Source organism: Seriola aureovittata, chromosome 10 (assembly GCF_021018895.1).
Source record: "Seriola aureovittata isolate HTS-2021-v1 ecotype China chromosome 10, ASM2101889v1, whole genome shotgun sequence".
Classification (NCBI taxonomy): domain Eukaryota; kingdom Metazoa; phylum Chordata; class Actinopteri; order Carangiformes; family Carangidae; genus Seriola; species Seriola aureovittata.
Window position 1 is genome coordinate 15529980 of NC_079373.1, and position 16671 is coordinate 15546650.

Here is a 16671-nt window from a genome sequence, read left to right on the forward strand (position 1 = left end):
CAAAAGTATCAGCCTTTAAACTTACATTAGTTAAATCCTGGAGCTTTACAGTCATGTACATGTTACATGTGAGCTACGGCCCACATGTGGTTCTTGCGGCGAACATCTGTGTGATGTTGGCCTAAATGTGTGTCATCCCTCATCCCCTCATCCCTTTGTTGTAGCACAGATAACAGACTACAGCAGTCATCACCTCTGACCTCATTTCCGCCGGTGAAAGGAATAAATAAACACAATATCCCACAGAGGGCTGGAATGTGACACACTCTGGAGACATTCCTTTCACCCTCCTCTCGCTTTCCTTACCCCTTTCTCCAGCACACATACCTCTCAAAAGACCCTGTAGACCCTGCCCTCTGTAAAGCTCTTTATTACCATACACTGTACCAGGCTTCAATATTAAATTTCACTTTATCTCTCACTGCTTCTCTTCTAAAAGAAATACCCATTATGATGACTAATTTATTGACTCTTGAGACATGATCTTTTTGGTGTGAAATTATTTCTTATATCAAGTCAATTTAGTCCAAGAATTTCCTTAAATCAAGAGTAATATTCTTGATGCTAGCGGTATAAGCCACATGAGTATTTTTTTGTTCAGTTGAGCTCTTGCCTGCCCCTTCATTATGTGTAATGCTGACACACACCTAATGAGTAGTTACTTGAATGGATATCAACAAATCTATGTCCACAGCTGTGTCCAGACATTGGAGAACAGCCGGGCAGGGTGGATGGGATGGATCTCTTCCAGGGCTTTAGCTCATAGGTTGTCATGTTCCCAGGGCTTTCCCCAATCCTCCGGGGCCTCTGTAAAGGCTGGATAGAGGCTAAGGGATTATAGTTGGGTATTAAGACCTCCTGCCACTGGAGGTCTGAAAACTGAATCTGGGGCCAAGTCTTTTCGGCACTCTGTGTGGTTCCCTGTCTCATTTACTCTGTCTTTGTCTTTATCTTTCCCTCCTCCATCCCTGTTTTTATCTCCTTTTATCTGTCTTTGTTTATCTTTCATGCTTGTGTCTGTGTTTCTGTCCCTCTTTTTTCTCCTCTGCTTCCGACTGTCTGTGTCTCTGCAGCTGTCCAGAAATAGACAGTGCCCAGTCTCGAAAATAGAAAACATTTAGGCCATCAGTACTCATTTCTCTTCACTGAACGTAGTTCCTTTCTCCGCATTCTTCCAAAGTTAACATTTCAATTCTAAGACAGTTCTGGGAAATGCTCTGCTTTGCTTTAACTTGTTATGCTAAATATTTAAAGCTTTCATCTTTCTACAGCTCAGTGGTATCACGTGGTCAGTTTTTGCATGAAACTGTTTGGCCTACAGCGGAGAATGGTCTCTCTTGCAGCAGTACTGTTGACCATGTCTTGTGGTTTTTCCCTTCCAGTAATGATGCAACCAGGTCTGACCTGAAAAAGCTGCCTGCTCTGCCCACCCAGGCCCTCAAGGAGCACCCATCTCTGGCCTACTGGTGAGAGACTAGTCTGTTATCCAGAAAACCACCAGAACATAGCACAAGCTCTCCTCTCCTTGTTTTCACTTTTTTTAATCATTTTTCTTTTCACCCCTTTTCCTTTTTACTCTCTTACAGTGAAGACCGGGTCATAGAGCATTACAAGAAGCTCAATGGACAGTCCAGAGGGCAAGCTATTGTAAAGTAAGTGTGTGTGTGCCTGGTTGTGTTTGTCCACTGTATAGAAGGATGTGTTCTCTGTAACCCTTACATGTCTGTGTTTCTTCTCCTCACAGTTATATGAGCATTGTAGAGTCTCTGCCCACATATGGAGTACATTACTATGCTGTAAAGGTACAGTTTTACTACTCTGCCTTACACACACACACACACATTTTGTTCAATCTCTCAGGCAGTTTGGATTTGGAGATTGGATGGAGCTTAAAGCAAATGTACTTTGTCTCTGTTTACTATTACTATACTATTTATCTTTTTCATTCTCTCTCTGTTTGTTGTGTGTTTTAGGACAAGCAGGGGATCCCATGGTGGTTGGGTCTGAGCTATAAAGGTATCTTTCAATATGACCACCAGGACAAGGTCAAGCCCAGGAAGGTGAGATGATGCTCCCTCTGATCTCTCTGCACCACAACTAAATTGTCCACTGCACAGCTTTTGCCTCTCCTTTCAATGAGCATTAATACATGAATCCATATACACATCCTTATTAACACACTATATGAAAGTTATGACCCCCAGCATAAATTTTCATTTTTGGCCCCCAATTCTTTCGGACAAATGTATGGTTAATATGAAAATGTGTTTATTCAGATGGAAATGTCCTTTTACTGTTCTTCTATGTCTGTTTCATGGCCACCACTGTCCATTTTCCATTCAGTGAGTCAGGATATTGTGTTTGGGAAGAGCATGAACAATGCAGAACAAATACTACTGTCTGGAGACGTTCAGTCTTGGAATGTTTTGCATCCTGTTCTGCCTTTATTTCTGTCTTTCTGTGGATGAAGTCCTCCTCCCAGTCCCTGTGCCCAGTGGCTCGTCTGTGAAAGCCTTTCTTACCTCACCTCTGACCCTCAGTCGTGTTTAGGGCCTTCATCTCTGGCATTTAGCCTTGTCTTGTAGGGTGTTAAAGGGGTAATAGCATCCTTCCATAGTGACTGATCAGCAGGAGGCTCTGAGACACATAGTATACACTGTTGCTCACAAAACCACACACTCACTTACAAATACACACGGGTCAGACAGGAACTGAACTGGACTCTGAACTCACCATCCTGATGAATGCTTCCTGTCTGTCACAACTTTCCTGTTTGCCACTAACATTGTGCAGTATGTGTGTGCACATGTGTCTTGGTTAGCACATTCCAGTCTAAGTGGCTGTCTCACCACCAAGCCCCATTCCTGCTTAATTCCCAAGTACTCCAAATCATGTGGCCCGCAAGGTGTGAAATCACCAATGTGATGGAAAAAATTGCAGTCCACTTGTGATACAATCCACTTTACCTCACAGACATAAACGCCAGATCATGTTAGGAAGCCTGTTAAAAGGTCACAAACCATGTGTTTTCTATAACACACAATGTATATATATGTCGGAGTGAATAGAGTGAATAGCTTTCTCTCTGAGGTAGATTCCAGAAACAACAACGAAGAAGGAGAGGTGGAGGGAAGAAAGAGTTAATAGCATTCCCACACAAGTGACTTATCAAGCATTCAGCTGCCATAGCAACAGTCAGTGTGAGTCACTGGTTCGCTAAGCTTCAGCACTGACCCCTTCACTTTCCTCACTTCTCTTCAGTCCCTCTTGCTGTTTCTCTTTCTCCCTTACCATAACCCACACACACATAAACACACATTTGTTTAGAAGAAGAGACGGGGCTTCCTCAGTGCCAAAATCAAGTTCGACTGAATCCCCCAGTGAACACAATTAAGGTTTTTTTCAGTGATCAGGCAGAGAAAAGAGGGTGGGTGGTACTGCTATCTAAAGCTGTTTCACAGGAAGAGATTCAGAGGGCTCACTAGCAGCTTTCCATGTTCCATGAAGGTCATCCCTGTTTCAACAGACTGGAGGAAGAGCAGCTGATATGGTTATTAGTCAGTCAGCCAGTCCAGTCCAGTCTAGTACCAGTAACCACTGACTCAGGGTGTAATCACTACTTTATCACTGTTGAATTCTTCAGTACTGTGACTCAGTGAAGAGGAGGCAGGACACTAATTATGAGATATTTTGGGCCAATTACCATCTTTTCTCAGAGTAAAAATGGGTTATGTTTTCAACACAAACCTTTTTTATTCATTAATAAGTGACTAAGTGATTTCAAGTTGTACTACAATGGGAGTGTGTGTACTAGACACAGTTGTGTTTAATTAGTCTCTTTACAAGGGGAGTTCCTGTTGTTTCTAAATGCAAACCATCTACCGCACCCTCCACGTTTATTTGGGGATGTTAAAATACTTTTCCTCCTCTGCTTACCGCAGACCACATGCAGACATATACACTACACACAGACAGGGGTTTACGACCTAACCACACACCGTACTAATGCCTCATTAGTGTGCTTCGACTCATTTAGGCAGTGGTTATAGACCAACTACCTGGCTGATTGACTTAAGGCTAACGTATAAAAGCTTCTGTCATCACTGTGATGAAGCCGCAGGAAAGTTTCAATCAAATACAGCAAACTATGGTGTACCTTATCGTCATCTCATATGCATTTCACTGCATATTAATTAAAATATTCTGCAGTGGATTGAGAGTACACACTGATTAACTTATTCAACTTCTGTCTGTGTTTCATTTAGAGCAAATAGGCAGCTACAGCCTGTTGCGATTAGTTTTTCCATAAATGTCATCCCTCCAAAACACCACAACCAATACACAAACAACAGGAAGCGCCCCCAGAGTGTATCTTCATCTCCATGACAACTGGTGGGTATAGTATTTCGCGCCAGAACCCCGCCTATGGGTGAAACAATGGTCTTCGGGACCCTCAGGTCCACTTCTAGAAAGGAATAAATACCTGGCTTCAAAGTTATTGTGGCCTATGCTATTTAAACTACCCTATTCTTCTATTCTAAACTCTATTCTTCCCAGAGTCCCCAGGGAGTCCACTACACAGAATAAAGGCCTTTACACTCTATCAAATCTGACCTTTTCATCTGTAATGGGTGTTCTTGTTTGGGTGCATAGAAATTATTATGAGACAGACGTGGGTCCGTGCCAGTGACCACCCAGTTGTTTATGAATAATGACCAGTCACTTCCTCTGCTTGTGTGTGTTTGTGCCATTATGTGTCAGTGATTCACAGTCAAAAGGAAGAGGATTTATAGCATATGTACGCATACATCCACAAACCTCGACCTAATAACAGAAGCACTCGCCAGCTTCCTAAGAAATAAGCTGTCAGCATGTTTTTTTAATCAGATATTTAAGTTATTCACAAAGTAGTCACTGAGACTAGAAAGGTTTCATTTACACAATAGGGTTATGTAACTGGAGCAGTTTTTGAAGCGGCACTGGAATCACAACAAAAATGTCTCATTTTAAACTCTAGTGTGACTTTGTTGTACTGTGAAAGTCCTGTGGCTGTTGCTAACATTCTCCACTTATATGTGGACACTATTTGCACACATGTACATGTATAGCTTATCCTGAAACATCAAAGTCCACTTTCAAAGTTACAGCAGCTCTGCAAGGACAGCTTTAGTGGTCTCGTGCCTGAACACAGTTACAAACACCTATCTTATCTCTACAGCTTTGGTCCACATGTAGCCAACACACACACACAGTCACTCTCTCACTATCTACCCTGCCCGCTATATTTAGCACCATGCTACATTAGCACTTCACACTCCATTTAAAATGTACGGTACAGAAACAGTTTTGATAAGAGCACCAGCTTGCTTTCTTCCTGCTCGTGCACTACACACACATGAGTGCATAACTCCTCCAGCACATAAATACATACATTAGGCTGTGTTTACACACTGTTTTCATAATATTTCTCACCCCCCCCCCTTTCCTCCCTCTCATCCCTCTGTCCATTGTTTTCCCAGGCTGTTAAAATTCCTGGGCTGTGACCTGTTCCTCCCTTAGCTCCCTTTCTCCTCTTTTCCTCCCTCATCCTGTCATAGCTGGGTCTTCTACTTTGTACCTTTTCTCTTGTTTGTCAGTTGTTGCAGTTCAGTCTTACTTTCCTCACTAAAAGCTGGTCGCTGGCCATCAGAGGTCTGTGAGTATGCTTGCATGCCTGCTCCAGCTGATAGATGCAGGCCCTCTTGTGTTCTGAAAAAGCCCACACTCTATCTTTTCTCTAACAAGAACCAGACCCAGACTTTGTGAGTGCATGTGTGTGTGTGTGTGTGTGTGTGTGTGTGTGTGTGTGTGTGTGTGTGTGTGTGTGTGTGTGTGTGTGTGTGCAGGGTTCTGACTAAACAAAGCAAGGGCACTTCAATTGCAGGGGCCACAGAAGGCTTCTCTCCCCCTTCATCACTCCTCCCCTGACCCCACACACACACCTCCCAACCGCAGGGCCCAGAGCAGGAAGCACAGTCCCTAAGGGAGGGAGGAGGGGTCAGGAGGAGGGGAAGCATAAACGCCCCCTCCCTCCTCAACTCTCATAGCAAAGCTCCAGGAGAGGAGGAAACTTAACTTTACACACTTTCTCCCCACCAATACACACACACACACACATGCCTACAGATGGTGAACACCCACCATCTAGAAACTTTCTGTTCCCTTGTGCCTGGGAGGATTTAAGATACACACATGCTGCGGAGTACGTCTTGGGGGAAACTTTCTCGCCCAGCTGGCTTTAACTTCATTTAAAGAGAAGCTGATGGTTCATAAAGCGGACGGAAAAGAGAAAAAAAAGCAAAGCTGAGCGGAGGAAAGAAAGCCTCCTCCCTCTCACACTGTCTTTCTGCAGAGTGAGGTCATCCAGAGCAGGGATCTGCTGTGGACAAGACTGCCTGGTCTGGACCTGATCAGAGAGCTCCAGACTAGGTCCTCTTCTCTCTCTCCACCTCCTTCTCTGCTCGTAACTCCTCCTCTTCATCGGCTTCCATTTATTTTCTTCGCGTTCTTCTTATCCATTTTTTTTTTTCAAAACAAATTGGAACATATAGAGAAGAGAAAAGCGGATTTGACTGAAAGCTGTGTGGATTTAATGTGAAGCATGTTTTTGTACAAGCAGCCCTGAAGAGCGTGTGTTTCCCCTAAACCTCAGGTGTTCCAATGGCGTCAGTTGGAGAACCTCTACTTCAGAGAGAAAAAGTTTTCAGTGGAAGTTCATGACCCCAGGAGGTAAATTTATATCACAAATTTAAGCAACTTGTTGACTTGTCTTCTCTTGTCTTATCTGTGTTTTTAAAAAGAAGTTTGATTCTTCATTGGTTGGATGATTATTATCTCATATGGGTATTTCATTAGTGACTGAATATTTAGATGTGATACAATTTTCCATCAGTTAAGGATGCATTCCTCTTTTTATTTACTGTTATTACCACTGTGCCATATGTGAAAGTGTTAAGATTATAGTTACATACAGCACACTGCAGGAAAAGAGCGATTTGAATCTAATTCTATAATGGTTGCAGTGTTTGTTTTGGCAATAGAGCAAGATATTGGGGATGTCCCAGTGGAGCCTGACATAGATTGATAGGCTGATTGTTAACACACTTGTGCAGCCACATGCATGCAAAAACTCATGTGCTCTCTCTCTCCTCTCTCTCACACACACACACACACACACACACACACACACACACACATACACACACAGGTCAAACCCTTGATAGTTGACCACAGAAGGATAGATGGCTGAGTGATAGCTGTTTTGCGGAGGAAATGACCTCTCTCGTGTTTATTTAACAAGGCTATATATGTGGAGTGTTATTCTACAGACAGAGAGAGGGAGGGAATGGGAGAAAAAGAGACAGGCAGGGTGAAACAGAGAGCAGTGGTGTTTTCTTTAAAGGAAGCTGTCATTTTTGGTGAGCTGGTCTGTTGCTCAGCTACAGATGTGTGTTTAAATAAGGATGAGTAAACAATGGGGAACATCGTGTGTGGCTTTTCAAAAAATATCTCTATCGGGTTTGCTCTCTCAAGCCTCTAATATTTTTTCCTCTTCTTCATTGTAGCCGCAGCAGTAGTAATGTTATTAGTAGTGGTAGTGGTAGAGTGTTTTACTGTTGTAAATTTGTAGCTATCTTTTGTATTCAGTGTATATAAGGAGGCCTTGTGTCCGCTCCTACTGTAGGGCGTCAGTGACAAGAAGGACGTTTGGCCACAGTGGCATTGCTGTGCATACCTGGTACGCCTGTCCTGCCCTCATCAAGTCCATCTGGGCCATGGCCATCAGCCAACACCAGTTCTACCTGGACCGCAAGCAGAGCAAGGTCAGTCAGTCCCACAAAAAACACACTCGACACACACCACAGACCACAGACATGATTAAAAATGTAGAAGCGATACAGCAAACTTGGCAAACATTGTGCGCAAGAGTGTTGCCATTAAAATGTGTGCCTTGACGGATCCTCTCCGTTCTTGTCTGTCCAGTCGAAGATCCATGCAGCGCGGAGTTTGAGTGAGATCGCTATAGACCTTACTGAAACCGGAACTCTGAAGACGTCCAAACTGGCCAACATGGGCAGCAAGGGCAAGATTATCAGTGGCAGCAGTGGCAGTCTACTCTCCTCAGGTCAGTATATTTTTATATATATATATATTTGTATATATGTGTGTGTGTGTGTGATTGTGTTTGAGAGAAGGAGCCTGACAAACAGAGAGAGAGAATTACTGATATGTGAGTGTACTTGTCTTTGTGTCTGCATGTGTGGTGGTGAGGGGGAGCCTCGTTGACAACTGGAGAGACAGAAACAGCTGCCTCTGGAAAAAGGCCACTTATTCTCTGCTGAATGTTCCCACACACATACTGTACACACACCCCACCCAGCGTCATTCTGAATGTATAGAGCACCACTCCCACCCTCCATGTCACACAGACTCATCCTCCAGAGGCCCCTGCCCCCTCTAAATTTAGTGAGTGCAGGAATGAAAAGGCCAGCAAGTCAGTGTACAACTTTGCCACGGCCTTTAAAACAATGCCTATCTGGACAAGCAATGAGGGTGACAGAAAGATTCCTACATGAACTAAAATTAGAGTAGAGAGGAAAATGCCCTTTTAAACCCAAACAGGCATGTAAAGTGTATTGCATGCCATGAAAGTACTTTAACCTGGTTATCTACTGCTGCGTTATTCACTTATAAAATTACGTGCACTCAACCAAACCAGCATCAGGAGAGGCAAGTATGTCTGTGTGGACATGGCTATGGGGTCAGTTATTTACAGTATTGCACACCTTATTGAATCAATTACTGTTGTCAGGACACTATTCTATCTCAGCAATCATGTCCAGCATGCTCTGCTCATTTTCATCTGATCAGACCTGTTTCTTCCTTAACCTCTCTTTACTCAGTATAGAAACATGTATCTCCCCTTTCCTCCCTAATCCCTTCCCTTTATCTCCTCAAATATCCACTCCTAGTCTCCTAATCTCCCTTTCCTCTCCTCTCTGTTCTTCTTTAGTTCCACCCCCACCCCATTTCATACAGTGTGTCTCTGTCTTATCTGTCAGAGTCTTGTCACTTGTCTCTGCGGTGTTGTGTGTTGATTTCATGATCTACAGCTGTCCTTCACCACCACTGTCCAATCAACATGTCTGATCCAGATAGTGGATTTTCAGTGATGAATTTGAAACTCTTCATGGCTGGAAATGTGGAATATGCAGGAATATGGCTGTCAAACATCACTTAAATAGATGTAGGAACACTGAAATTAAATACAATCTTTTTGGAACAATAGAGACATCTAATATTTCTTGCTTCAAATAACTGCTTCAGCAGTGGATAGTTTTGTATTGTTGCAACATTTGACCTCACAGTGAACCACATTGGGTCACCGAGAGAGCAACAGAGAGAAACAGAATGTGTGTGTGTTTGCGTACTTTTCAACAAGGCATGTTGTAAACAGGACTGGCACCATCTCAGGGCCTTGGAAATTGTGCGTCACAGACCTTTCCCTAAACTGCCCCTTCTTTGAATCGCTTGCACAAACACCAGACTAAAACTCAGCTTCCTTATCGAAACGTTCCATTCGCTTCCTGTAAACATCCTGCAAGGCTAGCAGGTGCATGGACAATTTCCCCCTGCCCTCCACAATCTTCCTCAAAAGAAGTTCCCCAAAATCCAAACACGAACACACATATATGCTCAAGACTCCTGCCCTCATATCATGTGTTGTCTTTACCTTGCAGGTTCTCAAGAATCGGACAGCTCCCAGACAGCTAAGAAGGACATGCTGGCAGCGCTGAGGGCCAGGCAGGAAGCTCTGGAAGAAACACTAAGACAGAGACTAGAAGAACTGAAGAGCATCTGCATCAGAGAGGCGGTATGAGAAAACACTGATAGATGTGGTAAATATTATGAACACTAAAATCCTTTTTAGCTGTTCTTTTCTAATGTTATTTCCCTGCCCCCCCCTCACATTTTCCAGGAGCTGACAGGAAAGCTTCCTAAAGAATATCCTCTGGATCCGGGAGAGGAGCCGCCCACAGTGAGACGAAAGATTGGTACCGCCTTCAAACTGGACGAGCAGAAAATTCTTCCTAAGGGAGAGGTGAAGCTTCAGCTCTCAGTTCTCCTCAGTAGCACTTTATCACATTCTTCAATCTCCCAGCAGAAGCTAATTGAAAACACAAAGTCATCTAGAGGTGTCAGTGTTCGATCCAAATACATACTGCAACATGTACCTGTGCGACGCACTGGGCTGCAGTAATTGGAACATGTTGAATGCAGTGCTAATTAGTTAAGAGTGTTTGTCTCCCTTTAAGCCGGCTGTAATGTTAATGATACATTTATTAACTGAGTTTGGGCATTAGAGATCACAACTGGTGGTTAAAAGCTCAGTACAGATCAAAGCTGGTTCAGGATTAATTTAATTTAAAACAGCATGGGATGATGATTGATGATTAATGATAAGTTATATGATCCCTGCTCATTTATTAAGGAAGCATAGTAAACTAAGAGCAGGGAAAAGCCACAGTCTGAGACGTCTTGGACCTTGTAAAAGTAGTTGAACTGCATCTTTTTCTTGCTGTCTTCTTGTGCCACGGGTAGATTTTCCAGAGCAGCAAAACTTCTAAAAATAGTCTGGCGGCATTCTCGCCATAGGAAGTGGTGATAGTAGGATTGTGTGCGTGTCTGCCTGTGTGCAGGCATGCGTGTGTGGGTGTGTGTCGCTGAGGTTGTATGCTTTGAAAAGAATCCAGGGACACAATATCACAAAAGTGCCTTGCAAGCAGAAAAGATGTTTCTTAATTTATCCTGAACACCTTAAATTCATACACGCACAAAAACAGAAGCCGCTCTGGCAGTAGTGTGAAGGCACTGTTGTGTGAGAGAGATTCCTCAGAACTGAGGTAGTCCAGTAAGATGTCGACCCAAGTGAATACATCATTGTTCTCTCTCTCTCTGGAGGCAAGTGGGTGTGTTCTGTCATGTGAGAGCACACATTACATGCAGGCTCTACACAGTGTGTGTGTTTATCACAGGGCTGCCATGAGTCTATTTCCTTCTCTACCATCACATTCACAAGTTTCTTCTATACTACATTATACAACAGTATACTACACGACACACTGTGGTATGTAGATACACATTTAGCAATAAACACATATGCAATATGCAATACATTTGCAGCATGACAGTGTGTGTTTTACTTGGTTCACCTTAGTCTCTGCTCCACAACTCTCAGGAGAAGTGTAGAGGAGGAGAGGATGGATTGATGGAGAGGTGTTGTTATTGGGGACTCAATAGAGAATATCCAGTGGTGAGAAAATGTGGAACTGCAGCACAGATAAATGATTTCCTCAGTGTGTTTTCTCTGGCAAGGTTCTGTGTGTGTCTAACCAAATACGTTGCATGGGAGAGTTACAGTCTGAATATGTGTCTGCAAACTAAGCTTTGTTGTTTTTGGATTGTGTGTAGATTTCTGTTGCTAAAACTGTGTGCTGAATCCAGTATCTTTGTGCTTTTGTGCTTGCCTGTGTTACTCAGAGTTTGTTCTCATGTGTGTGTGTGTGTGTGTGTGTGTGTGTGTGTGTGTGTGTGTGTGTGTGTGCATGCTTATCCCAGGAAGAGGAGCTGGAGCGGTTGGAGCGGGAGTTTGCCATTCAGTCCCAGATTACGGAGGCAGCCAGGCGTCTTGCCAGCGATCCTCATGTGAGCAGTAAGAAGCTGAAGAAACAGAGGAAGACTTCTTATCTGAACGCACTGAAGAAGCTACAGGAAATTGAGAACTCTATCAATGAGTACCGGGTCCGCTCTGGCAAGAAGCCTACGCAGAGAGCGTCGCTTATCATAGAAGGTACCAAAATTCCCCTATACAGGAAAATCAGATTGTTTTCATAGCACTTTATTTCTATTAGCTACAGTTGCCACCATACACAACAGTATCTTCTCAAGCACTGTTTAGTACAGTAATAGAAGTCCACACATGGATAGTGAGGCTGACAAAACCCAACACTGTTGTTTTTTTACACAAAAAAAGATTTGTAAAAAAAAAAAAAAAGGAATTTAAGCTTTTTGATTTTGGAATTGTACAACCTCTAACATTTTGCCTTTGTTTCTCTGTCCTATAGAGGCCAATATTGGTTCTGAAGACAGCTCACTGTCTGACGCACTGGTCTTGGATGATGGTAATGATAATGTGAATCCTTCACATTGTATTTGTGCACTTTCTGCAGCTCATGATTAAATGAAAAATGAAATTAAATGTAATTCCATCTGAATTATAGAGTGCTCGATCTTATTATTTCTTTGTTTCAGATGACCCTCAAGTTACTGGTACCCCCACCTTCTCTCCGGTAGCATCACCTCACAAGGGCCTCCCTCCTCGGCCACCATCTCACAGTCGGCCCCCTCCACCGCAGTCCCTGGATGGCCTGCGACACCTGCACTACACACGCTCTGACTACGATAAATCGCCCATCAAGCCCAAGATGTGGTGCGAATCATCACTGGATGAGCCCTATGAAAAAGTCAAGAAACGCTCCTCTCACTCCAGGTATGAGGGAGTTTATCTTCAATGTCCCTTTGTTTTGTTTTTTTTGGGGGGGGGGTTGCCTTTAATTTGATAGTTGCAGTGAGAGAGAGACAGGAAAGTCAGGGAGAGAGAGAGGGGATGATATGCAGCAAAGGGCCGCGGATCGGAATTGACCCAGGCCGGTGCAATTAGGACTAAGCCTTAATGGTACACACTCTACCAGGTGAGCCACTAGGACGCCCCTCACAGGTGCATTTAAGGTATAGTTTAGTCATCTTTAATGTAACATCTTCAGTCAAAATTAGCAGTAATGTGTGTGGAACTACAATTTCAGACAGTGACTATGGTCTCACATGAATGCCTCAAATGCAGGTTGTTCACATGTGCCTGTGTGAGAGGAGTATACATGTGATGACATTAATTATAATTGATGCTCATTTTCCTTGCACCTCTCTTTAGTCACAGGCGTTTCCCAAGCTCTGGCAGTGCTGAGGCAGGGGGCAGTAACTCTCTGCAGAACAGCCCCATCAGGAGCCTCCCTCACTGGAATTCTCAGTCCAGCATGCCGTCGACCCCAGACCTGAGGTCCAGGACCCCACACTATGTTCATTCCACTAGGTCAGTCTTTATTACCCTCAATTGTTTGATGGATATTCAAGAGTTACAGCGCTCTGGTAAACATAACAGATTATATAACTGTAGAAATACCTAGCAGTGACAAGTCTTCAAAACTGCATCTTGCTACGTTTTCATTTTCAGAATAACAGTAGCTCAGCACATATATTCATTGTTTGTGGTTCTTCATCTTACAGGTCAGTGGACATCAGTCCCACACGTCTGCACAGTCTTGCTCAGCACTTTAGGAACCGCAGCTCCAGCCTTGAGTCCCAGGGCAAACTGCTCGCATCTGACCCTGACCCACACCCGCACACCCTGGGAACACTGGGCAGCCCTGACTTCTTCCTGGGCCCAGGACGCAGCTCCAATGGCTCTGACCCACTGGATGACTGTTCATCCTGCACCAGCCAAAGCAGCTCAGAGCATTACTACCCCTCTGGTGGACCCCCCGGCAGCAACCCCAACTACTCTACTCTGGGAGAGGATTCACCCTCCAAAGCCAGGCAGAGGCAGAGGCAAAGGCACAGGTAAGGGTGGGTGAGATGCAGGGAAAGAAGCTTTCTTCTTACTTTTTTTCCTTTGTACAATATGCATATCAAGAAATAAAAATATCTGTGCGAATTACACTGTTGGCTTATGTTTTCTGTCCAGGTCTGCAGGACACCTGGGTTCCTCTAACTCCGGCTCCATGCCAAACCTGGCAGCTAAGAACGGCTCTGGTGGAGGCTCAGGTGGAGGTGGGATGGGAGGGGGACACCATGGAGTTTACCTCCACAGCCAGAGCCAGCCCTCCTCCCAGTATCGCATCAAGGAGTACCCGCTGTACGTGGAGGGCAGCCCCAACCCCGTGGTGGTGCGCAGCCTGGAAAGCGATCAGGAAGGCCACTACAGCGTCAAGGCCCAGTTCAAGACCTCCAGCTCCTACACGGCCGGGGGGTTGTACAAGGAAGCCTGGGGGGGCGAGGAGGGAGGAGAGGGGAGTGGCCGACTCACGCCGTCACGCTCTCAGATCGTACGGACTCCGTCATTGGGGCGAGAGGGCGGTGGAGGAGGAGGAGGGGGGAGGGCAGCAGTGTCTGAAGAGCTGCGATGTTGGTACCAGAGGTCCTCAGGGAGCCTGAAGGAGAGGAGTCACTCACATTCGGGATCCACTTCCTCCGAGACAGGGTCACAGCAAGGCACTCTGGGACATGGACGAGGGAGTAGAGTAGGGACACTCGCCAAGGGCTCACCAGGTGGGTCACTTTCATTTGCTCACATTAAACCTTTGCTCATATGGGGAAAAAGAATCGTCATATGTTTTAGATAAAAGTTTCCATTTATTTAGTTTAACAGTTTATTTCGTTTATTCAGAGGTTCTAACAATAAATGTCCATTATTGAAAAGATTGCTCCATGTGAGGCTTGAACTCACAACCATCAGATTACAAAACTGACACACTGCAACTGTTTCAACAAGGTCTGTCTGTACATACATCAGAGACAGACTTCATTTTGGATATTTGTGGTAATGATTGAGAGCACTAGCTGAATAATTAAATGTTTCACTATTTATATTTCATTTTTAAATTACGTTACAATGTATTATAATTTTTAAGTTACTGAGACTAGTTAAATCCAAATGTCCACATTTTTTTCTTGATGAAAAGCCTTTGCTGACATTGATCACATCACATTCACATCAAACTGCAGATGTAGGTGGCCCTTTGCTTTTCTTACTTATTCTTTTGCGCTTCTCTCTGCTGCTAGAACAACAAATCCAAATTATCTGATCAATGTGTAATCTCACTTCAACTAAATTTACACATCAACAACAAACTGATGTCTTTGAAAACACAAATGGCACAGTTTGAGTAGAGTCTATAAATTGTGCATGAGTTACATGGGAGTGAGTTGTGTTGTCTGTGTGTTAATAAGTCTATGGTAACACAACACAAAACAGCTGCTGAATGGCGGCAGATAAAGTATAAAAGGAAAACATTCTGCCCCGTGTGAGGCTCGAACTCACGACCTTCAGATTATGAGACTGACGCGCTGCCTACTGCGCCAACGAGGCTTGTGAGAGTGTGACCCCTGAGCCAAATTGTTGTTGTGACACTGAGGACACCTCCCCCACCACCATGTGTGGAGCATAGTTGACATTCCTTTGCCCCTCACCTCACTATAGCCTCTTGTACGTCTGTTCTCCCTTTGTATATATATACTTGTTTCCTTTGTCTCTATCTCACGCTGCATGTGATGTATCACCATTACTAACTGTCCATTTTCCCCATAGCTGCATCCCCTCACAGCCAGAGGAGTATGACGCCCTCCAGTGAACACGCAGCCACACCCACACCCCCTTGTAGCCCACAGCACATCCTCAACTGGCAGAGCGGGTAAGAGACACACCAACGCACTCATGAAGCGGCTAAAACAGGGTAACAAGATGTTTGAAGATATGATTTTATCTTAATTTAGGACACTGTATCTTGCCCTCTGAGCTTCTTTCTCACCATCTTTGTCCAAACCTGACTCTAATATCCTCACAAGCTTGTACCGTCTGTTGTATCTGTGTGAGCAGAGGTTGTTTTTTCTCTGTCATTTTGAGTTAACATATCTCTCAAAATTTTTCTTACTCAAATTATAACACTCCTCTTGGCTTGTCGTTCATTTCTGTTTCTGTAAATGTTTCACTCACTGCATCTTTGTTTCTTCACTCTTTGCCCTCTGTTTTTCACATCACCGCTCACAACCTCTGGTCGCCTTGTTCTTACGGCGCGATTTTCTATAACCTAATATTGTCATTTCTTTCCCGTCCCTCTTTCTGTCTATACTAACCCTCCTTTCCTTGTGTGTGTGTCCTCTCTCCTGGTTTAGAGGCACAGCAGACAGCTCTCCTACTGAGGACGTCTGTCAGTCTCCCCCTCAGCCCAGCTCTGATGCATAGAGGTACTGTCTGTGGTCTCGGCCTCCCAGTGGTCTAAAGCTACAGTGTACTGTTGGGAAAACACAGCAGCAGCATAAGCAGATATTGCCAAAAAAAAAAAAAAAAACTGAATAAACTAAAAAAAAAATTTTTAAAAATCTAGAAGTAAAAATACAGCAGTGACAGCAGTACTAAATTTACACACAATCAGATATTCACAGAAATCTGTCCGTACACACCTCTAAAAGTATAATGAGCTCATGCGACATGTCTACTAGTCACTTATATCATCACCTGTGGGGGGGCTGACAATGAAGAAGGTTCACAGTTTCTTGCTCTTTGATGGTGGAGGTATGTGTGTCAGGTACTCCTTCTCTGGCTGTATCTGTATCTGATCTCTGCATGTGCTCTGCTCCGTGTTCTGACAATGTGGCTCATTCACTACAGGATTTACTAATAGAAAATCTTAACCATGCGCTGTATGTGTCGTAACAGAGAACGTTGTTTAACAAAGGAAACTCAGAAGCAGATGAACACTAGAAATCATAGAAATGATAGTATTTAGAATGTTTGATTAA

At 44.0% G+C, this 16671-nt stretch overlaps 1 protein-coding gene and 1 non-coding gene across 11 annotated transcripts in view; one reads left to right on the forward strand and one right to left on the reverse strand.

Moving 5' to 3' along the window:
• frmd4a (FERM domain containing 4A) overlaps positions 1-16671 on the forward strand; it is a 102510-nt gene that overhangs the window by 82127 nt on the left and 3712 nt on the right. For 5 of the 10 annotated variants that reach the window (XM_056386501.1, XM_056386502.1, XM_056386499.1 and 2 more), the window contains exons 8-23: positions 1383-1466; positions 1587-1652; positions 1745-1802; positions 1974-2060; positions 6692-6767; positions 7720-7862; positions 8023-8164; positions 9780-9913; positions 10019-10141; positions 11659-11890; positions 12165-12221; positions 12352-12589; positions 13028-13186; positions 13381-13713; positions 13838-14421; positions 15461-15563. In XM_056386501.1, coding sequence (XP_056242476.1) covers positions 1383-1466; positions 1587-1652; positions 1745-1802; positions 1974-2060; positions 6692-6767; positions 7720-7862; positions 8023-8164; positions 9780-9913; positions 10019-10141; positions 11659-11890; positions 12165-12221; positions 12352-12589; positions 13028-13186; positions 13381-13713; positions 13838-14421; positions 15461-15563 — 2619 coding nt within the window. Of the gene's footprint in view, positions 1-1382; positions 1467-1586; positions 1653-1744; positions 1803-1973; positions 2061-6691; positions 6769-7719; positions 7863-8022; positions 8165-9779; positions 9914-10018; positions 10142-11658; positions 11891-12164; positions 12222-12351; positions 12590-13027; positions 13187-13380; positions 13714-13837; positions 14422-15460; positions 15564-16044; positions 16445-16671 lie in introns of all 10 variants that reach the window. The other 5 variants (XM_056386500.1, XM_056386497.1, XR_008828800.1 and 2 more) reach the window with 4 other exon arrangements.
• trnam-cau (transfer RNA methionine (anticodon CAU)) lies at positions 15169-15241 on the reverse strand. The gene has a single exon. It is a non-coding gene; the product is annotated as a tRNA-Met (tRNA).